Source organism: Argiope bruennichi, chromosome 6 (assembly GCF_947563725.1).
Source record: "Argiope bruennichi chromosome 6, qqArgBrue1.1, whole genome shotgun sequence".
In the NCBI taxonomy this organism is placed as follows: domain Eukaryota; kingdom Metazoa; phylum Arthropoda; class Arachnida; order Araneae; family Araneidae; genus Argiope; species Argiope bruennichi.
In genome coordinates, this window is record NC_079156.1 from 130,420,993 (window position 1) to 130,446,785 (window position 25,793).

General features: G+C 27.5%; 1 protein-coding gene across 2 annotated transcripts; it reads left to right on the plus strand.

The window, feature by feature from the left end:
- Window positions 1-514: 514 nt before the first annotated feature.
- On the plus strand, window positions 515-24,539 carry LOC129972234 (uncharacterized). Of its 2 annotated transcripts, none has more exons than XM_056086281.1 (6): window positions 515-817; window positions 9,253-10,522; window positions 10,642-10,749; window positions 13,826-14,030; window positions 17,347-17,543; window positions 19,216-24,539. In XM_056086281.1, exons 2-6 carry the CDS (start codon window positions 9,260-9,262, stop codon window positions 21,412-21,414), a joined length of 3,972 nt encoding a protein of 1,323 aa, XP_055942256.1. In that variant the 5' UTR covers window positions 515-817; window positions 9,253-9,259; the 3' UTR covers window positions 21,415-24,539. The 2 variants fall into 2 exon arrangements, with proteins under 2 accessions (XP_055942256.1, XP_055942255.1); XM_056086280.1 differs by having other exon boundaries at window positions 517-817; window positions 10,642-10,884.
- The last annotated feature ends 1,254 nt before the right edge of the window (window positions 24,540-25,793 follow it).

Below are 25,793 nucleotides of genomic sequence, written 5' to 3' on the forward strand. Positions count from 1 at the left end.
TACATATAAGTTTTGTACTAGGAAACATATTGCTTTTAATGTGATTATAAAGTTCATTATAAAAATTTAATTTAAAAATTTTAAATGAATGGAAAAAGTTTTAATTTCATTAAAGAGTAAATTTTATTAATCAAGCTTCAGATAAGAAAATTAATTTTGATAAAAATTTTTATTACGAAAATAATTAAAATTTATTAAAATTAATTTATATAAAAACTCTATTCGCAAAAATTTATTTAAATTAATAATAAAAATAATAATGTTCTTTTAATACGGTTATATTTTTTAGCAAGACGGTTATACTTTAAATTACTTAATACTCTCATCAAACGTATTCCACGAAATTAATTTTAGAAAGCATTAATTTTTTTGTTAATTAATTAATTGTTTATCACTAATGTTTCTGATTTTTCAAAAAAATGCCCTTTATTTTAATGATTAAAACCTCAAATAGTTATCCTAAACATCAAGAATCACATTCGTACATGGTTTTCATTGCTATTAGGATATTAAATATTTTCAATAAATCATATTAGATCTATAATTAAAATCAAACTCAATTTGGATCCGACCCCTGATTGGAGTTCTTTGCCCTTATGCGAATCCGTGGCGCTGGGCTACTAATTTTGTAGATTTGATCTCGCTAAATCTCGAATTTTATTCGCCATATTGATGATTTGGAAGGGCAAGCTGACGTAGGCCTCTCATTAACAGACATGAATATATCAGATAAATTAGACAAATTACTTTTTAATTCTTGAAATTTTGTAACATTTGTGTATATAAAGTTTATATTTATCGACGGTCCGTGATATCGGTAAGTGAGATTTTGATTTAAAAATGTTTTAAAATGTTAAAAAAATTTGTATCAATGTAGTATGCATAATAGGCGTAAACATGAATGCGAAAATAAAGGGTGATACTTATATCGCGTGTCATAATTTTTATGTATATTAATATGATCTAATATTTTTGTGTAATTTATCGGAAACTTGTCAAAAGTTGCTTGTTGAATGCCAAATAGGGTATTGACACAGTAAATTTGACAATGAAATTCTTGTTCGCGGATTAGCATTTGCCAGCGTCGCATTTTTTGGGGGTAATTTTTTTTATTTCTCTTTTTAAGATTTCATATAAATCGCGTTTTGATTTTTATAAAAAGAATTCGCGAATCGTGTTATGTGTTATATACGACGTGTGTTTGTTATGTTTTGTTTATATTTGAATGAATGAAAATATATTGACATGCAAATTATGATTATATTATTATTGTGCCAGCTCACCCAAAAATATGGACTCTTCTATTTCAATCGATCGATAAAAAAGTATTGGCAATGAAATGTGCGCATGCTAATTTTTTCATTTCATTTATGTATTGATCTTTGAGTAGACATTATTCTCAAAATGTTTATATGCAAATTGTCGGGACATTTAAATCGGAACTTAATTTTTTAAAAATTATTAAAATTTTAAAGTTTTGACTTTTCTTTATCGTGGATTATTGCTGAAATCGAGCTTTGTAAGTTGTTATGAATTCTTAAATAAATTTGTGAATATTAAGATTTTTGAAATATGTATTAAGATGACCTCATTGCTAGTTCCTGATTATTAGATCATTAAAGGAATTTTGCATCTATCGTGCAGCAGCTACTTATGTGAGCTTTGTACTCTTTTTAAACGCTGTTATATATTTTTAAATTTTGCATACATAATTTAATTTGTGATAATATTTGTGATAAATTTTTCATTTCTATATTTTAAAATTTAGTTTTTTTTTATGCTTTTGATTTCAGTTTCTATAAATAATATTAATTAAATTATAATTAAAATTTGAATCATAATCATTTTTAATTTGATTTTAATTATTATATGTAATTTGATTTATTATTTTAAAACTTTTAATTAGATTTATATACTTGAAAATTAAAAATTGCTTATTTGTGTTACAATAGCAAAATAAAAAAAATTTCAAATTAAAATTAAAAAATATTTTTAAATAATATTAATAAATAAATAGAAATTTGTTAATTTCAATTCTTAAAAAATATATTTTTTAATGTATATTCATAGAATTTGACTTTCTGTCATATTTTTATATTTCATATTTTGAAATAATTAATTTTTTTATTCTGGAAAAAATGAAATTAATCTGTTTACTGAAAAATACTTAAGTTTAAAATTTTTTTTCCTTGTAAGATTTTATGTAAAAAAATTTTTTTTTATTTCTAAATTTTTTTAAAATAAATATTTATTAAAAATTAACTTGTTTTTTTAAAGAACTCTATAATTGATATCAATAAAATTAACTTTAATATTAACAGTTATTTTTTACATATTTATTGAAGTTGTTAATATATATATATATATATATATATATATATATATATATATATATATATATATATATATATATATATATATATATATATATATATATATGAGACTGGTGGTATGAATCTTTGTAGTATAATATTATATTGCTAAAATAATTCTTATAACTTAATTCTAAGAATTATTATATTAATGTTCTCTTTGTTGAAAAAGTTATGTTGCACAAACTCATCAAATTAGAGTACATGAATAATTTTCTAAAATTATAAATTTTTATGAAAAAATTACGTATTGGTTATTATCGTATTTTATTGCTAACGGGTATATTTATATTTCGGTTTGGTGAAAATATTGTGCTTCAATTTTATAGTTATGACTAAAATATGTTTGCTTAAAATTATTCATTAACTGCTCATATTTTAGCTTTTTTTTTTTTTGTATTTGGTGAATATCTTTTTTCTCTAATACCTTATTGGACAAAGCAATCAAAATCAAACAGTGCTTGAAATAAACATGCATAATTTTCTCCTATTGTTTTGTGGACATTTTAAATTTTTATCTGAATACTAAGTATGCTTTAAATTTTAGAATAAACAATCTTTAAAATTTGCTTTCTAATTAATAAAATAAAATTTAGTAAAAGTTTTTGATTATGATTCAACTAGAATTTTTTTTTTTTTTTTATTTCTCGCAATTAAGTAATTTTTTTTTTTTAAATTTGAAGAGGCAGTTTATTTTTTTTTTTTTTTAATTTTATAAGTATTCTCAAAACATATAAACATTCATATAAAATTAAATATAAATATATACATATTTATAGGTTTCTTTCTTTGTTTAAATTTTGCAGTATTAAATGATATTTGTTATCTGGAACTAATGTTGTTTTCTTACAAGTTTCAGCATAAGGGGTTGTATCCAAATTAAATAACCTTTGTAGTTTCTTTTAAATTAATTTTACACAAGCTAGCATTTTTGCAACTTGCATATAAATTACTGTTTAAAATTTATTTTCAATTATTTTTATAATTTAAAAAAAAATTGTTTTTAGTTAATATTTTAGTTGAAATTATTTTGTCGAGTTGAATCAATATTTGTTGCTATATTTTAAAAGGAATTCGACTTAAGAAGTAATTGTTGTTTAGCTAACAAGCAACTATATACTTGTAAATTTTACTGTTTGTTCCAATTGTATTTTGTAAAGGTATCTATTTTTTGTCTAATTTTTTGAGGGTATTATCAACTTATTTTGTTAAATCATGATTGATTTATGATTTAAAACAGAACATAAAAAATAACCTTTTAAAATCTATTTTGCTTTTGAAATGAATTAATCTTATTCTTCATATGCAAAACCAGATAAATTCCGTCAATTTAAACTTATCAGATTAATCCATCAATGTTTGCTTTCTGTATCTTAATTATAGAAAAAAAAAGTGTTCATTAAAATAGTAAAATTTCAGAAGGGATGGATATTAATTACATTAAAACTAAACAATTTTTTAAAGCAATTAAGCAGGGGAAGAAGTTGAAAATTATGTATATTTTGAAATCCAAAAGGGAATTGCAAGATGTATGTTTGTAAGATGTTAAACTACTAGTAGACAACTGTAATATATATTATATAATGTCATCTAAGTTACACAATGTGCAGTATTTAAGTGCAATTTATGTATGGCATTCTGAAGCTTTCGCATATCAAAATCATCATATATCTTGCTGGGAGAGTTCAGATACACAAATACATCTTAATGAGTTTGAATCATATCGCCCCCCCCCCCCCCCCCCCGCTTCTGTCTCCTAATGTGTGAAGTATTTTGACATCAGATTAAAATGATTGCTGGCTTGAAATTCAGTTCTATCATAAATTAACCCATCTTTGAATCATGGAATTTCCATCATAATATTTAGTGAACAAAAAAATTCAAAACAAGTGTAAATTGGTTGGTAACTTTTTTCATGACTATTGTGTAATGAGGAAAGTAGCTGTCAAAAAATAAATCAAATTTCACACTAATTATAGCAGATTTGAAATTGTCATTCTGCTATTTGTTGCTGTTGGAAGAAACATGCGATTTCTTGAGTATTTTTTTATAACTAATTTGAGAATTTTTTGCTAATAAAGGCGATAATGAGTGGAGAAATTTAGAAGAGAGGGACAATATCTTGTACTGAGCTTAACATGAAAATTTGCATGATAGATATTTCCATCATACTGTTTTTTTTAAATTATTTTATGTTATGTATTTATATTAAGATTTTTTTTCAACATTTTTCCTTTAATCTAGAGTATCAATTATATCACCATGATTTATTTTTTTTAAAAAATCATGCAAAGAAGGGTTAAGATTTATGGCATGTAGTATTCATTAAATTCATCATTGTAAATTGAACATGCTAATGGTAAGTTCTGATATGGAAGTTTGGAAAATGGGATACTGGCAGTTTTTTCTGAAATGTCGTGTGATCACAGTTCAAAATCTTGAGATATATCCCAAAACATAATAGCAAATTTAGTTAAAAGGAGACTATCTGGGAGATCAAATCAAAACTGATTATGTTCTTAATTAGTGTCATTTTAAAAAAATAAAATACCAGGTTTTAAAGTTTAGTTAATATGTCTAAAATATTTATATATATATTTCTCTCACAAACAGTATTAAGTTAGCCTTTTGATGTTTTCCAAATAGGAACATTCCTTCTACATAGTGGAAGCAATATTTGCCTTATTAGTATTTACTCTTTACATTTCTGATTATATAAATTAATTTAATGGCTACCAATTTTATAAAAAAATCTATCCCACCCTTCTTCAAAGGATGTGTTCATCAAGCTGTTTAGAATGAGGAGGTGGTAGGAAATAAAAGGAGATATATAAAATTTTTTGAGAGAAGTTTCTTAAGCTTTCTGTTGGTTTATTAAGAGGTCAAATAACAATTATATGAATACTGCCTAAAAGAGGAAAAAAATTAATAAGAAAATAAGAGGAAAACTCTTGATTTTGTGATTGTAAACAGTTCATTTGTTTCAGTTCTTCTCTAAATAACATTCTCTCATTTGCTTCTATGAACTTTTAAAGAGAATGGCTGCTACCAAACTTTTATTTTGTTACCTGAATAACTTTTGTATTTGTATGCATTCACTTATTAAAAGTAGAAGATGCTAAAAATATAATCTAATAAATTTGTAGTTATTTTTTTCAACTGAAAATTTTAAATTATACTAAATAAAAAGTAAATGTGATATAATTTTTAACTTTTACTAAGAAATAATTTGGAAATAATTCTTTCTTCAGCTTTATGAAATATTTTTTCTGAATTTTCTGTCCAAGTATTCTGAACTCTGTTTTAGTGATTTCAGTAAACAAAATAAGCAAAAGTTGTCAGTTTTAAATTTATTTTAATATTTTTCAATCAGCTAAGCACTGATTGTACCTCCCTCCCCCAAGTATAAATTTTAGTGCAAAGGGCTGTTTTTTTTTTTTTTTATCATGAAAAAGTTTATATATGTAATTTTGACTTATGCAATTGTTAATTAGCATTAAATAATGATTGCTAAGCACAATGATTTAATATATGTAATTGGTATTTAGATTATAACATTATTCATTTCTATCCTCATTATATTTGACTGCATAAAGCAACATAAAACTGCTGCCTAGAGTTTATATTCCATTTGCCCCCACTGTTATGCTTTTGAATACAGTAATGATATGTAATGAAGTTAGTGAAAAATTGTAGATTTTATATTATATTGCTCTTATTCTCGGTGCATTTTTACAGTTATTTTAGAAATTAGTAAATGCTGATCAGATCTAGTAGCTGATCAGATCTGTGTTCTTCAACATGAACTTTTTAATATTGCTTTTTAAAAATAAGGATTAAATCATTATGGTGGAATTTTTTTCAAATTTAATCAACATGGTACTTTAAATTACAGAAAACTGAAGATTGCTTTACTAGTGAAGAGTTTAAGCTTTATATTTGTTTAGAAGCTATATAAGATTTTTTTTTAAGTAGAAATAGTTTTTTCTTTAATTTCATTTCTGCAAACATGTTTTGTTACTCAAGATGAAAGTATTTTCATATTGTAAAATAAAAAATCTTATCTGTTTCTAAACTTTCTGCACACTTCCCAATTTTTGCGAGTAAAACGATGAAAATTAGTAATTTGGATTTTTTAGTGTAAAATTGGATTTTTGAATTTTTACTTTAATATGTATTGATTGGCTTGATATTTATTATTTTCTCAATTCTTGTAAATGATTTGAAACAACTTCTAAATCAGAGAATGAGCATGCTGGCATTAAAAGTTAATTTAAAATTCAAAAACAATAAAATAAAGTGATATTTCAATTAAAAGACACTATTTATTGAATGCAATCTTAGCAAAAAATTTACATATTAAAAGTATTAACTATCTTAGCTCATCCTCTTCATTCTGTATTTATTAAAAAAGACATTTATTATTTATTATTCTCATTTATTATTTCTTAAAAAAAAAATTGCAGGCAAGCAAAAGAAATAAAACCCTTATCAATATTTTCTGAGTATTAAAATTTGGGTTTATTTCCATTTTTAGAAAGTTTCTTTAATTGCAGTATAAATTTAAAATAAATTCCTCCCCCCCCCCTTCCTTTCTGTCATTCCATCTTGTGCTTTTGTTATTACTTTTTTTAAGGAATTCTAATTATTAGAATATTATAGTTATCTTTTTATAGATATTTTCTGTAATGCAACTTCTTTTTAAGTCTTATAGAATGGTATTTCAAGTATGTGTTGCATGTATCGCCGCATCAATTACTCTTGTGAGATAAAATTTAAATTCAAATAATAATCTATTATTGTTAAGAAAATTGCATTAAATATTTCAGATTAATGGAATGCAAATGTTTTATTCTTTCATGGAATGTGAAGGAAAACTCTTTTGTGAAATTTAATGCTTTTGTGAGAATGGCATGCTCTGTTTCTTTCTACAGCATTTTTTCCCCTTTTCTTTTTAAGCTACATTAAATACTGATTTTCTACAATAAGTTGGGCAGCTGCTTTTATAGGTAGAATGTGAAATTGAAAATAATGAATTTTACCTTTTTAGTTTTTAAAATAAAATATTTAAGTATATCAGCTAATGTTTTTTAAAATATTAAATTATTTCAGGATAAATTATTCATTTTTAACAATTGATATTGTTTAAATTTAATTTATAACTTAAAAATTATAGAAAGTTATTTATAAATTCTCTACATTATTTTATTATGAACTTGTCATTTTTTAATACAATGAATAAAAACTTTCAAAGATTTTACATATTTTCAATGCAATTATTTTCTTTATTAGAACTAAACAGATCTAAATATATCTCTTAATAATTTGCAATGTTATATTTTAAAATACTGACAATATGTTAAAGTTTGGAAATAATGGATTCAAACATATAATTATAGATATTAAAATAAATTTGGATAACATAACATAATTATAGATAATTAAAAAAATATTTCATAAAAAACATATTAGATTTTGGCTTACCTTTATATGATTGCTAATTACAGAAAGAAAAAATTATATAGTAGAATCAGCTTGAATTTAGAAAAAATTAATCTCCTATTGCATTTCATGCAGGTTTTTGACTAAAAACATAATCCACCCTCTTTATTTATCCTTTTTTTGTAAATTAGACCTGTTCTTTTTTGCTGTAAACATAAGAAATGTTATTATATATGTATGTCCAGTTGTACCTAAACATTTAATTTCTACTAAAAATATATTGCATTGAAAAAAATCTGTAGAACTATTAAAATGAGGAAGTTAAACTATTTACTGTGAAAACATCATATGCTAGTATGTGATATTTCTCCAGAACTTTTCTTCTACTTTTATTAGATATGAATGTAAGTTTTCTTACAGCTTATTTACTATCAATTGATAGGGATTTTTGGCTGATGTAAGGCCATATTGATATTGTGTTTTGCTCTGGAGAGGTCTTTTACTTGAAAATGGGGTCGTGATATTAAGAGATGGCAGTGGGCCTTTCTGGTTCCTAAACATGTTTTCCCCTTTAACTTTTTGAGTGCATTTGATTATTAGAACGCCATGAATTTGTTTTAATTTATCTTCCAATTTTTTTTCACTTTATATTAATAATTGTCTTAAATTATCTCAATATCATATAGTAGTATTTATCATAAATAATATGAAATTAGTAAATTTTTGCATTAACAAAAAATTAATTTACATGAACAGAAAATTAAATGTATTCTAAATGCCCCCTCCGAAGAAAAAAATTCCAAATAATGTGTACCCAAAGGATTAAGAAGTAATAGATCTTTTCGAATTTCTTAATTTTTTTTTATAATTCAAAAGTACTTGCCACCCATATTTAGACATAAAGAACTGATTCCAGGCTAGAAATATTAAGTAATTTTTTTTTTAATTTTCTCTTTTCTTCTTGTGCCTTTTATGTACCAAACTTAAAATGTTCTTTGTCTAGAACACCAATATCTGATCAACTTTTGAATATCCTTGTTGATTTTATTTGACACATACCATTAAATCATGAAACAGATCTTATCTGACATCTTCCTGCCTTCTTCATGGTACATAAAGTACAGAATTTTATCAGTCTTTAGATTATTAACACCAAACATTATTAATGGGTAGTTGTAAGCAATAAGTATGATCTATACGGAAATGAAAAATTGCCATAAAATCGCTGCTATCCTCAGCAGTTATTTTGTCATCCTTATAGAGCTCTTTTTTTTTTTTTTTTTTGTCACAGCATTTATTTTAGACAGAAAAGTCCAGAACTTACCTCCAATCTGTAGCAAATAGGAGTTATGACAAATAGTTTATTTAATGCATTTTCTATAATATATGCAAATAAATAAACAACATAGCATTAATTCTAAAAATACTTTTTCCTTAGATCCATAATGGGGAAGAGAAAATCAGCCAAACCACAAAAATATGTGCAGCCTTCAGAAGATGAAGATGAGGACAATGTGGATTTCTACAGTGAGCTGGAGGAGTCTGAAAACATCAAAACTCCTATCATGTCCAAACAGACTGCTGTAACATCAGAGAAAAATATACGGTCCCTCTGGACTAAAGAGAAGCCTCCAGAAATTATAAGGAAAGAAAAATCTCCTAAGGAGACAGTGGAAAGTGAATTTTGGGCTACTCACTTCCCCATCAGTCAGGATGGTATCACGTCCAATAACAAGAAGTTCGATTTTAATACTTTTAAGACAGAGTCATCTATTCCTACAAGTAGTCCCCTGGAGACATTGCTATCTGAACGTATTTTCAACTCAAACCCATGCCTGGAAGAGAGGCTTCGGGATGGGATGGGACTGAGTGGAACAGAAAGTGATCCACGTAGCATCTATGATACAGATATGGATCATCGTGGCTCTCGTCCCAAGCGGAGACGGAAGTATGTTACATACCCTGCCACTTTCCGCTTGGAAGTTGTAGAGCATGCTGAGCGCTTTGGCAAGAGTGCTGCTGCCAAAAAATATAATATCTGTGTGGAAAAAGTAAGCATGTGGTGCAAGACAAAGGACAATATAGTTCATAAAGTAAAAAAGGGAGGACAGACATCTGCAGATGGTAGCTTTGATCCAGGGTATGATGATCGTGCAGAAGATCTTTCTGCTGCTGGCACTCCTGAACGGAATATGGAAGATGATGTAGAGGAGATAAAAGAAGTTACAGAAGAAAAAAGGCAACAAGTTTCTCAGGAGTTGGAAATGCTGTACAATGAAGAATCTGATGCATCAGACAAGTTTGAGGCTGAACCTGAGTCAGAAGTTCTTCGAAGACCAGATGTTGTTTATCCTCCCTTTTTTAAGCATCGTGTAGTTATGTTTGCAGAAGAAAAGGGTGAAAAAGAAGCATCCAAAGAATTCCATGTTTGTGAAAAGCGAGTGTCACTCTGGTGTCAAGCAAAAGAATACTTAACAGAATATGTGAATTCTCATCGTGTAGAGGAATGGGAGTGTGATCTTTATGTAACCTTGAAAAAGTTACTGGAAGAAAATTGCCAAGTTACTGTACGAGATCTAATTGTACGGGCGGAGCAAGCTCAACTAGCCAGTTCTTCAACCAAATCTACTATTAGTACTGCGTGGCTTACTGATTGGTGCCAGAAGTTCAAAGTTTGTTTCCGAAGTGTCATAGAGAGCACTCCTCAGGTACTTTTATATATATATATATATATATAATTTCATACACTCTCTTCTGATTTCTGCTGAGTAATTATTTCAACTAATTGTCTGCATCATCATTAATATTAGTGATTGTTGTGTTTTAGCCCCTGACTGAGCACACGTGCCTGATGCTGGAGACGAGCCTTTTTCAGGTTGACCGAGAGGAGCAGCAGATGGCATCCCTGAGAGGAGGACAGTGTAAAAGTGCAAAGGTGCAGGAACTTATCGATTGCAGCCGCACTTTGGATGCTTCCCCAAGCACATCTGACCGTGAAGACTCTGTTTCTTCATTCTCGTTTAGCAGCAAGCGTAGACGGAGATCGTATACGTTAGCTTTTAAGCTTGAGGTGTGTATCCCGTCTCTTTCCGTTCTTCATAAACGGTGTCGGGAGCAAACATTGTCCTCGGAGCTTAACACGAAAAAGCATCCAAAGTGCTTGGGCAAACAGTCTTTTGCATGCCTGTCTTTTATGTAGTGTGCATGCTTACATATAGTCTGTAGCCTCATTATGCATGTTTGGATGTGTTTTTAGTTAAATTTCATGAAACACAGTGTTTATTTTAAATTAATGTGTTTTGATGTGTATGTATAACTAAACTAACCTACTGATTAACTTTAGGTACTTTTTTTATGAGTAAATGTGGTCATGTTGGCCTGGTGGCAAGGTCTTAGCCTCAGAACTGGAGGGTTTCAGGTTTGAGGCCCGATTCCACTGAATAATTGTCATGTAAGTGGGTCTGGTGCCCTCAGAGTCAAACATCCTCCCACTGGTATGATGTCGTAGTTTGGAGGGGGGTGCTAGCTCAGGTGTTGTCTTTGTCAACCGATCGCAGTTCAAAATTAAGAGGTCCATCCCAAATTAGCCCTAGTGTTGCTTTAAAATGGGACGTTAATATAACTAAACTAAACTTATGAGTAAATGTGGTAGGGTAAGAAATTAATACAGGGGAAAAAAGGCTTCTAAATTGTGTAATAAATGATCCTCTTATTTTCAAAATCTTACTGCCAACAATTTTTTTAGCATACTATTATGCTACATTTGTGATTGAGTCTTTTAAAAAAGTAAGTTGTTGGAAAGTAAAATTTTTAGTTTTAAGAATCACTCCCACTACAACTGACAATACTACGATTTCTGTTTTTTTAATTATTATTATTATTTGCAGCATTTAAATTTTCTAAATAATCAAGAATATATTTTAGAAACTCGATAGATTAGGCATGTAATATTAAATAATTTATACAGGAATTAGTAAATTTAATAACAAATTTTTCTAAAATGATAGCATCAAAAATTTTGTAAATGAAATTTTTTTAATGATTTTAGTTAATATTGAAATTAATAAATTATGCCATAATAGCTGTGCTGACTATTCCTAGATTCTTGATACCTTCCATTATGATTTGCTTATTCTCAATTTATGAAGAGGGGAAAAACTGGTATTTCAATATAATTGGCAAAATGTCTGTTGAAGAGTATTCTTTAAAAGTTTTCTTATATACAAGTGCATCTTTCTTTAAAAATTCAGTAAATAGCTCTCTTAAAAGTAAACAAATTTTTAAATAAGTTTTTTAGTTTCTGAAAAAGTGAAATATAAGGATTTCCAAGAGAATCTATTGGTTGGTTCATCAAGAAAAAAACTTCATTTGTTAAAGTATAAAATTTTTTTTAACAATATAAAAGAAAATTTTATATTGTAAATTTACAAAATCCTTACACTTTAGTACATTTTTTTTTCCTTTATTCATTCAGACAGGAAGCATAATTTAATTTTTCTGCATAATTAACTTTTTTTTATTAAATAAAGGTATTTGATTAAATTAACAAAGAAAACAATTAATGTATTTACATTAACTGCAGAAATATTTTCCTTATTTAAAAAATTTTAATGTGCTCTGAATTTAAGAGGAAACCCACATTTTTTGTTGAAGAAATGTTATTTTTTTGACACAACAATTATCCATAAAACAATGAAAATTTTTAAGAACACCAGGACTTGTGCATTTTGTGAAACTCATTTTATTTTTAAAGCTAATTACTAAACTAATGATTATAGCACTTTTTTTTTTTTTTGCTTTAATGCCATGTTTAAAAGTCATATTACCATGTCAGTTTCATAGGAGTCACATTGAGTTTCACAAATCTGTTGCATATTATTTCAACTGGGTAAAGTTTTTCGTATTGGTAGAATATACAAAGTATTTGGGGACAATTTAGGTGTCATTATCATTTCATCTTAGTTAAAAAGGAGAGAAAGAGAGAGATAGCTCTCTTGTATCTTTGTTATTGGATATTATTCTTATCAAATTTAGGAGTTCTTATTTATTTTAGAAAAAAGCTCTATATCTAAAGTGAAAAAGTAAAATGCATTTTTTGATACATCAGGTCCCTGCATTTAAATTGAGTTGATATTTTTCAATTCAAGAATTTTGTTTTTCCTTTTTATATGGAACATTTGGGAATTTTTATTTATGGTATTTAGCAATTTTATTGAAAGCATTTGAAAAAAAAAAAAATTGCGAGTTTTTAAAGTTGGTATGTACATTTAGTAAGGCTTTTTTTTTTTTTTTGAAAAGTTTCAAACATTTTCACATATGACTAAGTTTTTCTCATGTTTTACTTAAATTGCAGAACAATGTTTGAGTCTATATAATTAAAGTATTTAAATTTTATTACCATTTTTCTAGATTGAGTAATTAAAATATTACTTTGACGAAAATCTTCTATTCAGTGTTTTACAGGCAGATTAAAAAATTTTACTTGTTTTCATGATAAAACTGATATTATTGGAAGCATTCTTATTTGATTATATAATCTGGAAGTTGTGTGAAGTTACTCCTGTATTAAATTCAGACTTATGTTTCATAAAGCCATTTTTTTAACCGAATTTTGCTATTATCTTGAAGTTGATTTATCACATTTTCTTTTTTGTACTAATGAGAATCAATTTTTATGTACTGCCGAGTAATTCTCTTGGCCCTGTTTTCATTGATGTTCAGATTTTAAAAAGTGATAAATAGTTCTTACTTTCCTCTTTCTGAATGCTCACTGTGATGGGGGGGGGGAACTTGACATATTTAAATTTTAATTCTTTGACATTAAAAGAGATATTTATATAGTTGCTTTCTTTAAGCTTATCAAGTGTTTTTTATTCTTCTGTAGATTGATTTTGTGTAAAAATCCATTAGATAGCTGATTTTTAGCATGAATATTTGCATGTCTTAATTTAATTAGTTACCTTATCTCTGTATTGGATGTTTTTTCCTAATTATTATGTTTGCATTTGCAGGTTGTGAAGTTTGCACAGAGTCACACGAAGCATGCTACATCTCGGAAATATGGAATTGCTCGCCGTGTCATCAGCCGTTGGATAGCTGATAAAGAGGTGTTGCAGACCGATTTGTTAAATGCTACTCAGCATGTTTTGAATGACAACATAACTGAAGAGATTGACAAAAAGCTGCTTGAATATTATAAGGAACTTAAAAAGAAAGGTATTGTCATTTGCTGAATTTTTTCTTAGTTTTCAATGGGATTGGGAAAAAAAAATTATTATTGTAGGGATAAATTATGTACATTTCTCCTTAATTAGGCCTTAGACATATTCATTATAAAAAATGAAATTTTGATTATGAAAATTACTTGTGGCTTTTTTAATTAAATTAATATGCCATACTTCAACATACTCCAACTTACACCATATTTCAATACAAGAGTGGAAAAAGAATCAAAAACAGTTGCAGTGTTTATACAATTCATATATAGGTTTTCTCCTGAAAACTTATGGCCACAAAAAATAAATTTCAGGATAAAATCCAATTTGTATTTTTGTATAGATTTTAGTATATACTAGCTATAGTATATATACATTTTCTCATTACATTTTCATTTTGGTTATAAGTTCATGGATCCAATATTTGTGATTTATGTTAAATTTTTATAATCCATATGAATAAAAATTATGTAGGGAAAATAAAAATAAAATTAATGGCTTTTTATTTCAAAATAGAGCTCAGTTTAAGTAGTTAAGTTACCTATACATTTAATCTCATTGTATTTTAACTAGTGTGAAGTTGATTTGTCTTTATTAAATAACTGATAGTAAGGATTTGTGAATATGACATAATTCATAATGTGAATATGACATAAATTATTGAAGCATATTTCTATGATTTCAGATATTTACTTCATAATTTAAAAATAAGAAATTTGACAAAACTCTCAGCATATCTTTTAAAAGTGATTTTCTAACACTATTTCTTCAAAAAAAAAAAAGAAAAAAAAAATGTTTGGATTGTATTTTATGATAGTTGTTCTCTTAAATTCTTGTGTCATGTAGCTTATGAATGACTAATAAATGTGTATGGAATACTCTCAATATTTCCTTTATTTTAAAATGTTTTTTTTTTCTTTTCCATTTGTAATTTATTTTTAAAATAAAACAATATTTGAAACAAAAAATGTATAATAAAAACACAGATTCTTAAAAATTGCAATTCTAACAAAATTAATCAATCATATTCCTCTAATATTTTTTAGCTATTAACTTATAATTTCATTTCAAATTCATTTTTTAATATTTCAAAATGTATACATCCTGAATGTGTCTTCCCACCAGCAATATTTATCATTCTTGCTTGGGAAAATTGTAAAATCATACAGAAAACATCTCAATATGTAAAATATGTAACATTCTTTTATGAATAGAGCAAATAGATCGCTTACAGCATTAAAAATAATGATATTTTCAATTTTTATATACTTTAAGATTTAAATTTTTCTATACTCTGGTGGAGATTTCAAATTAACTACAAGTATGATTGAACATAGTTCCATATTATGTAAAAGTATAATATGCTTTCTAATGCATATTATATATATATATATATATATATATATAAAGACAAAAAGAATGTTTTCAAGAAAGACCAGATAACATTTTTGAATTTATATAATACTTAATTATTATTATTATTTTTTGATGAAGTCATTTTGAAAGCTCTTAAACATTTATGTAAGTTTTTTACTCTTGGAATATTTTAGTGATCAATAATATAAATAAATTAAATGGTAGAACATTTATGCCACTCATTATAAAATATTGTACTTTTTTTACTCATTAAATTAATTGCAAATATATTTAATTGTTCACTAATAATGGAGTCCCAAGTTTTGTATCCTTTTTTTAAATTTTGCTTTCATGTTTATTGCTTCAAATAGCAGATTTAATAAAATTTTCAAAAATAATTTCCATTTACTTTTAATTGTAAATATTGTTGCTGTTATTTTTTAATTGAACTTTTTCTTTTTATTATGATAAAAAATATGCATTAGAAAGCAAAAAATATTTAATATTTTATCATTTGTTTTATTTAGGATTCTGATCTTAATTTTATTGAATTCAGTTCCGTTGACTAATGAAATTAGTTATTTTCCTTGAAGTATGTTTAAAATAAATGCAAATAGAGTAGGATTAAATTTTAAATTTTTGTTCAGAAATAATTTTCTTATATTTGAATTTTATATATATTAAGTTTAATCGATTAAACATTATCAATCTTGGAATATATATAAAAAAATGATAAAATTTTAAAGTTATTTTTATTATTTTTTAATGACACATAACTTTGAAAAGAAAGGTACTTTTTATTGCATTTCAGGTTTAAAAAATTTAGGTATTGACTTTTACTGAGAAAATGATTTTTTAATTTGACCTGAAATATTTAGATTTTGCGATCTAATTTATATAGATATCTGTATAAAAAAATAGTAAGTCATTTTTAAGTTATAATGTGAGATTTTACAATATTTTTTACTATCCAAATTTTATACAGTTTGTGTCCTGAATTGATTATTTAAATTTTTTTTATATGGTGAAAAATGTATTGTTTCTCATGTAAATGAGTTTTCTTATTTACCAATAATTTTTAAATATCGTTTTGTTCTTTTCGGTTGTTTCCAGATTACATCATTATTTAATTTGTTTTTAATTTTGGTTTTTTTCATCAATTTTTTGGAAAAATGAAATAAACTTCATTAGTATTTCTTGCTAAAACTGCACATGAAGCAATTTGAATTCACCAAAATTCGACTGTTATTATTTATGAATGTGTTATCATTATCCTTTTCTAAAATAATAAAATAAAAAAGTACTTTTTTGTCATCATAAATTGTTTTTAATTTTTTTTTATTTGAGTTCTTTTAATTAGAGCAGTAGTTGGTACAAACAAATTGAATTACTTATTTAAATGTGAAGAAAATTTGTTGTCAGAAGTATATTGTGTGTCAGCTTGAAAATTTTTGACTTTTTCACTAGCTAGTATTGACTCTTCCGTGATTTATTCTTATAAATTTCAAAATAATTTACTGGCTTGCCAGTTATTTGCACAAATTTTTGCAATTTATTTAAGAAAAAAAGAATTCCTTGTTAATATATTTTTAGCTTGAATTTCTAAGACTTAATATACTGAAAAGAGTTTTCTTCTGCCTTTTGAATTTAAATGGCTAATTCTTTCTAATATGTCTGCCATAATATAATTAAAAGTGTGTGTGTGTTTTTTAATAAAATTTATGTTGAATGTAAACTAAGAAATACAAAGGATAGTCTATCATTTTGTTTACTCATCTGTAACTGTGCTGACTGTATATAAAAGAAGCAAAATATTTATTTAATTAGCATAGATAGATCACTAAATAATATTGAAATCATTTTATAACTGGAAATGCAAAATTTAAATACCCTTAAGATTATAACCAGATATTTTTCTAAACTTCCTAATCCTTTACAAATGTAGTGATTTGTGTTTTCAGGAGTGCGAGTGAGCAAATCAATGCTGTGCACAAGGGCAAACTGTCTATTTGAACAGCAGAATGGTACAAGGTATAGTCGAGCAGGTGCCATGTCTGCTACCAATGGTTGGTACCGTCATTGGATTATCAAGTGGAAAGAGAGAGGAGAACATATAGAAATTGAAGATGATGAAGCCACCGCCTCATCTAGTGTTGCTGTAAGATCAATGTGTTGTTTATTAAACATCTGAATTCATTCACCAGAATTATGTTAAAAGTTAAAGAATATCAATTAATGTAACTATTTGATGTGTTTTTATTTTTAATATATTGGCTACATGATACAGACATTCTTATTATATATGATATAGTATATTCTTTCTATCAATGCTTTAGAAGGTATAATTTCTACAGCGATTATTATCTCCTTTTAATCGCCTGTTCCTAGTGAGCTTTGCAAGAATCTGAAAACTTTCAAAACGATTTTTTTGATGATGAATTATATAATTAATTATAATTCTACCACTAAATTTATACTTCTCTTTGATTTGACATTTTGCTGGTGATTAAAACAGCTTTAGATGTAATGTTCCAAAAATGATCATGAACTAGGATAATTTAAATCTTTATTTGAAAACACAATAGAGTAATTATTATTTCTAAAAAAATATATGAAGATTAATGTTACAGCCATCCCAAAAAATTTAAGTCTTTAACTCGGTTTATTCACCAATATTTTGAGAAATATTACATTTTTGTTAAAATGATTAAGAAAAATTACATGCTTAATTGTCATTACTCTTGCATACTATTTTTTATGTCAATTATAAATAAATAGAACAGTTCATCAAAATTATTTATGTTTTAATTTAATTATTTCAATATATTAGCACAAACTTTTTTGTATATTTATTTACAGTCCATTCATTCTACTCTTAACGGATACTTTGTTTAGCATTTTTTTTTCTAATATAATAGTCCTTTCATATTTTTTTAAGAATAACAGTGACAAAATTAAAATATTGCTGTTATTTTGGTGCATAACACAGCTTTTACTCTTTCAATATTTATTATTAACAGATGTCTAAGTCAGTGTCCAAAAACAAACTTCAATAATTAATAAAAAGAAGAGATTAAATATTTTTACATAAAGTTGTACCATTTGGTGGATGTTAGAATTAAGTAACCATAAATCAATTCTTTCGAGAAAAATGCAAATAAATGTCTCCTCCCCATGACGGACTTGAACTGTGAGGACATGATTAAGTTTTTTGTTAACTAGTTATAGTCTTCACTCCACAGTATGCAGATTAGAATAGCACCCTATTTCTGACAATTATCTTAGACATTCTTATTCTGACACATTATCTTATTCTGACACATTTGCTTAGATTATTTTTGTTTCAGCTTAAAATTAATTTATCTGATCTTTATTTTAAGCTAGCAAAAGCTTTTACAAAAATGATATTTCAAAATTCTCTTATAATCTTGATAGCATACAACGGAAGGATATAGTTTTGCTGCCATTACAAAAAATGCACAAAATCTGAAAAGCTAAAATCTATATTTCCTTAAAGGCAATATTTATTTTTATATATTTTAATATTTTTTTTTTCTTTCTAAAATTGTCATCTTGTATGTTATAAAAATGAGTTTGAATTTTCATTATATTTCACAAAAGACTTGCTAGATTTTTACAACTGATAAAAAGGTTTTATATATTAGCTAGTTTTTTTGTTTTTATAATTTGTTGAATTATAATGCCTCTTTATGTATGAAAAAATGTTATGAAGACTACTTCAAGTTATATCAAAGAGAATGCTTTGGATATTTCAGTTCACTTAATTTTTTTCTTCTAAAAAAATGTTTACATCTGTTTTTATATTGCAGCCTTCCGTCAGCTCAGGTCCTCTAGATTTACAGACTACACGTAATTCTGAAGGCAGCTCTTTAAATGCTCTGAAACAGGCCTACATGACTAATGCCATTCTCAGTACTATGAAGCCCACAGAAATGGATCTCAAAATCATGAGTCAATTTCCAGAACTGCTAAACGTTATTCAACAGAACCCATCCATCCTCAGTGCAGCTGCCCAACTTCAGTACAAGGATTCAGATATTTACAAAATGTGCAATTCTTCCCTCCAAAATGCCATGAACCTGTCAAAAGATTCCAATCCTGACAGTAACAATTCTACTAATAATTTTTCTGATCCTGCATTGTCAGATAAGAAACCACTCCTCAGTGCTAAGAAAAGGCGAGAGAGATATTCACCAGATTTCAAGTTAATGGTCATTGACTATGCTGCCAGCCACTCTTACCAGGAAACTTCACGCAAGTTTGGAGTGCATCACATCACGGTTTCCGAGTGGTGCAAGGACAAAGATAGGATTCGCAAAAAGGTATATTGTGAAAACTTGCAGACCTTGCACACCAAAATCTTAAAGTCGGAAACAGCCGAGCAGAAGTTTCTTTCCTGGATTCAAGAATGTAATAAGCAGAAAATTGTAATTAAGCCTACAGATGTTCAGAACAAGGCAACTGAGATTTTGAATATCATTGGAGAGGCCGAAGTCAAGAAGAATTGCTGGTGGTTTTATCTCTGGAATAAGCGTGGCATGGATACAGAGAAAATATATGAAGAAGAAGCTGATGTTGATGTTCTAGAAAAGGAAAGCCGTGTCAATTATCCTCCAGCTGTTAAGGTGGAGATAGCCAAAGTAGCTGAGAGGCAGAGTGTCAACTGTGCTGCCCGGTGTTTTCGAGTTGCTCGCAAACGCATCCGTGAATGGGTGAAATGTAAAGACAAATTAAAGTGGCTTGCTGAGACGGGTCAGGTTCGTGAGAGGGGAGGAACTTTAGGTGGGAAAAAAATCAACTGCTTGGATGTGGACAAGGAGGTATATGAATGGTACAACAGCTCAAGGACACCAGACAGTGCACCTCAGTTGACAGAGATCCGTGCAAAAGCTCTGGAGATATTCCAGAAGCATGGCTTTAGCAATATGAAATGCAGTAAAGAATGGTACAAGAACTGGTGTAAGCGATATGGCATATGCCGCAGTTTACAGAAAGACAATCAGCTTATTCGATGGATTTTATCAAGATATGATAAAAATCTACCAATAACAAATCAGGAGTTGGTGGAGTATGCTATTTCTGAGAGGATGAAGACTGGTGTCTCTCTGAATGATCTACCAGCTGAAGAATATGTCTTTTCTTTTTGCAAGAGATATCCCAGACTGTTAGAGGCTCTCCCAAGTATTGGGGAGACTTTTCCCGAAGAAATGGAAGCTGAAGTTACAAAGTTTAGGGTCATGATTAAAGAACTCCAAGAAGAAAATAATTTTTCTACATTAGCTATAGGGAGCATGGATGAGGTCCCTCTCCTCTTTACAAACTCTGGTTCTGAAAGAAGTGTGATAATTAATAGCGGCATGAGTTCTTGGAATGCTGTAGTAATTTTATCCTGCCTGGCAGATGGCACGCTGCTGCCTCCAATGATTGTTTTAAAAGGTCCTGAAGACTCTTCTCCGCCTGAAGGGTTAAAGCATGTAGTGTTTCGGGAAAAGATGCTAGCAGATCAGCATGTCATGAATAAATGGGTAAATGAAGTGTGGCTAAGCAATGTTGCTTCTCCCAGTATGTTGCTGATGGACTGCTTTGAGCCCCACACATGTTCTTCTGTTCAAGATACCATGCTGGAATCAGGCATCACACCGGTGATTATGCCAGAAGGCTGTGCATCCAAATTGCAGCCTCTTGGTGTCTGTGTCACTCGCAACTTCCAAGAATATGTTCAGGAGATCTGGAGTTCTTCACGGAATTCTGCAGTAGATTTCTCTAAAGCGGCAGCAGGTACTTATACCGGTGAGATTGCGAGATGCATTGCAGCTGCTTTTGAGCGTCTCAGGGACCGACGGGATGTAGTACGTCGTAGCTTTGTTGTGACTGGCATTGCTGTAGCACCCGATGGTAGTGAAGATGCTCTCATTGAGAATGCAGACTGGTTTGGATGTTCGGGAGATGAACATGTTCTCTCCCCTGCCAGTGACAGTGAGCGAGACTCTGATTTGGATGCTTCTTAGGTCATTTAGCTCTGTATTAGCAAGGATTATAGTCCGGTCATCTACCCATTGGGCATGCCAGGCATGAAAATCTTTGCGAAAAAAGTATTAACACTTTTTATGAATCCCGGTAAATATTAAATAGGAAATGTTGCCTTTACAGTGAGTACCAGTGCATTTCAGGTTTCATTTTTTTGTGTGTCACTTAATGACCATCCAGTTCTATTATTTCCATATTCATGTTTCAAAACCTGTAAGTGTAATTTACAAATCATCACAAAGAAATTTTTAGAGATCTTTATGCTTTAAAAGGTATTTGTCATAGCCAAAATGCCTGAAGTGTTGGGAAAAAATTGCTCTACAGGAGTTTTGAACTTTCCTGCTCTTTGATTTTTCAATAGAACTGTAGTCTTCCTCTTTATACTATATTGACTTTTATATTTTTGTAACAAATAGACGATCTTCAAAAGATACAATACCAAGAACATCAGATTGTATATTTTGTTTCTTTAACAGTATTTTTAAATCCACTTCCATGATGGTCATCGTGTTGCCCTTTTAAGAAAAATCGTGAAAAAAATTGAATTTATGTCAACAGAAAAAATTTTCATGCCTGTGATAATGTCTGTTGCAGTTTGCCTCTTTTTATTATTTAAAATGTGTATTTTTCTTATAATTTATTCATATTTAGTCATTCATTTCATCAGATATATATTTATTTTCTTTATTTGTAAAATGTATACATATTTTAGCAGTCTCATGTTTTAATAAGGGGGATAACAATGTTTAAGGGGGTCCTTACGGGTATTATTTTATGCAGCTTTTTGAAAATGTTATTGATTTGTATGTTTGGGACCATCATTTGCTTATTATTTAGTTCCCTCTCGCAGTTGCCTCTAGTTGTTAACAATCTGTTGTCTAGAAATACTTGTCTCTTTGTTTATTGTATATTTTGATCACTGCCTTTTGCTTTTGTAGCATATCATGATAGTATGCTCCAATTGCATTCTACTGAAATCTATGCAATTTTTGAAGATGATTTCATGTCATGTTTTTTATAAGCAGTACAGATGTTGTACATGACAACAATAGATTCCCAAGGTAGGGCATCCAAAGTAGGATACAGAAATATTGTGATGATTATACAATAGAAAAGTATTCTATAGAATCTAATATTTTATGTAAAGTGAAAATCCAACCCATCTTTGAAAAATCATTTTTTTAAGTCCAAAAAATTTCAGTTTTTTCTTTCATTGCCTTATATTATTTTAAAAATAACATTTTGAAGTAACCAGTTTTTAATATAGTCCTGCTGGATGTGTGAATCAAACAACCAAACTCTACACACTCTATATGCCTAATGTTGCATTTATATGAATGCGTAGTGCCTCATTGTGAATAATCTTGTTTCTAGTTTATCAATATTAGTTATCAACCTCTTTCCCCAAAAAAATTGTACGCATTCTTATTGAAAAAAAAAAAAAAATCTTAGAAAGTGTTGTGGGGGAGAGGGAGGGTAAGATTAGGAGCTCTTGGTGATCATTGATTGATGAAATTAGAAATAGACAGCTATAAAAAATTTTTTGATCAAATATTTGCTAACAGCGGAGTTTCAATGAAAGATAGATTATAATTTTTATCTTTGAATGCAACAAGTAAAATTTTGGAACATTTTCTTTACAATAATTTATATATTGGCTATTTCTTTTTAAATTTAAATCTTTTCAGAAGTGGGGTTTCAAAAGTTTTGTAATTATATCTGGAGAAAAGCTAGATTTTATGATAAATAATCTCATTAATAAGATTTTAACTTTTTTTTAGTAGTAGTTGCTAAATTATACAAACAGTTTACTATATTTCAAACTGATTCATAAATTAGGCATTGAAATGTCGGTTTATGCTTTAAAAGATGATTTAGATGTTTCCTATGTAATATACTAAGTAAAACCTTATTGTAAATATTTTTTAAGTGGAACCAAGAAAGTGATTCAAACTGATTTGGATGCTCTGCCCAGCACCTATTCTGTGTCCTTTATCATCACTTGTACCTTAAGTGTGGTCATTTTATTTATTATGGGTTCTGCCTCAAATCATGAAGTCCAGATGACTCAAAACAATCCAGTTGCATTTCAGAACATTGATCTAGTTTTTTTTTTTTTTTTTTAATGAATGTAAGAAAATTTAATGCAATTAAAATGATGTTTAAAATTTTTTTATTAACGCTAAATTATTTTATTTATGAGGTAAAGTATTTCTCTCGATATGCAGTGCCAGCACTGTCAGTGATTGTCTAATATGGAAAATAATTACCATCCTATTTTTGATTGCATAATTTAAATTATGAAATTATTGATGAATTATTATTTTGTTATACTAACCAAAGATTTTTTTAATTTTTTTGTTCGTTCTTAAACAATAATTTGATACCTCAAAGTTTTGAAATGTGAAAAAAAATGAAAACAAATTGCTTTGAGACAGTCTGACAGAGTTTTTTAGATGTTGTATACATATTATATATACATATATTGATATATATAAATAAATAATTATATATATATAGCTCTATTTTTAAGCTTGCAGCAGTTGATATGTGGCTAGCTATATTCATTAAAAAAAATGTTGTGCTTAACAATGCCATGTTAGTGTGAAAGATGGAGAAAAACAGTGACTAATATTTTTGAGTTGATTTGGCCAATGAAGTCTTCCTAGAAATTGAGGAAAAATTGACACTGTCTGTGAAATATTTTTTAACACCAAAGGAAAATTGTGGAATTGATTGTTAAAAGGACTGCACAGGGTTTCAACTCACTCTGTAGTGATTCTTTCTTAAGAGAGCGCTTGATGTAATTTCGTTATGAAATTGTTTTGTCTGTGTGAAACAATTTTCCATGTGATGATGTATGTAGAAAGGATATCATTGTAAAATTTTCTCAAGATTTTGTTATGAAAATGTTCCTTTTATGATCATTTCAATTTGATAAGCTAAAATCATTAACTATTAATCAAATTTGTCAAATTCCTAGTTTTATTTTAATTTCTCTATGCTTGGATATACTTTTATAGTTGGTTTTTTTAATCTTTTCATTTAAATGATGAGATTATTATTTTAAAAAATATTGTACGAAAATAATTTTTGTATTTTCCCATTTTTTTTCCCCCGGCATGATGAAACTTTTTTTTTTTTTTTTTTAAGAAAGAAAACTATTCCTGTTATGTTTTTAATATATACATAGGTTACATGTTTGAATTGAAAGTTAGATCTAAATTAACTAAAAAATTAAATTTATTAAAAAAGTGACTGGAATAGTTTTATTGAATTTATAGTTTTTCACCTAAGGGAAAATTTAATTAGATAATTAATTTATGTAGGAACAAATGCTGCTGTTGAAATTTCTATTTAATTTTAAAACTATACGAATCTTTTTCTAAACTTTTATTATGAAACAAAAAGTTTCATTTATTATGCAGGCTTATATTTCTTATCTTGTTTAAAAACAATTTTAAATATATTTATTATATTAAATAATTAAGAATTTTTAAAATTAATTAATTGTTAAGAATATCTAGAATCCTTTTCTTTCTCTTTTTTTTTTTTAATTCAATTTTAAGAAAGTGTTATGCAATGCTGAAAGATGTATGCATAAAAATTGATTTAATTAGGAAAAGGTTTTTTAAAAACTCAGAAGTAAATATATGATTATGTCTATTGTAAATTGTAGTGTTCTGTGTAAGATGATTTAAATCTTAAAATTTGCAATTTGCATTATAATTTTGTAAAAGTTAATGGAAGATTTTTTTCGTTAAAAAAATATTATATCTAAAAAAGGATATTTTTATACAATCTGTTGTTTATTATTAAATTTGAATGGCCTGAGTAACATCCAAATTATGTTTTATAATACCTTGGACAATTATACATTATATTCAGATTTAGAACTATTTTAAGTTATTTTTATCTAATAAATTTCAGATTTAAGACTTGAATGAATTTGTGGCATGATTCACAGCCATGACTGGTATCTTTTATCTGATTAGATAACCCCTTCTGTACAATATTAAAACTGTAATAAAGAAGAGAAATCTAGATAGTAGATGTGAATCACAGACGTGAATCATTGGTAATAATTCACGTGTTAGTTTTTGAATTTGATCAAATCAACATTTTTAATAAAGGAATTGAAATTTTGTAACGTAATAGAATATTTTACCTCTCTAATTTTCAAATAACTTGCAATGAAACATTTTGAAATTGAATATTAAGAGCATTAAAAAAAAGATCTGGTTCATCGTGTCTTGGAGGGTTAATATGAAGAATGCTTTGTTTGACGCTCCTAGAAATTACTATTTGTGGCAGTCCATGGTCTTCTTTGGTGTTGTCTCTGTGCCTTAATTTTCAAAAA

Excerpts from the sequence above, each read along its gene's own strand:
- LOC129972234 (XM_056086280.1), top strand. The coding sequence starts at position 9,260 with ATGGGGAAGAGAAAATCAGCCAAACCACAAAAATATGTGCAGCCTTCA. Across the intron at positions 10,523-10,641 it reads TCATAGAGAGCACTCCTCAG|CCCCTGACTGAGCACACGTG; the intron begins GTACTTTTATAT and ends GTTGTGTTTTAG. Across the intron at positions 17,544-19,215 it reads CCGCCTCATCTAGTGTTGCT|CCTTCCGTCAGCTCAGGTCC; the intron begins GTAAGATCAATG and ends TTTATATTGCAG.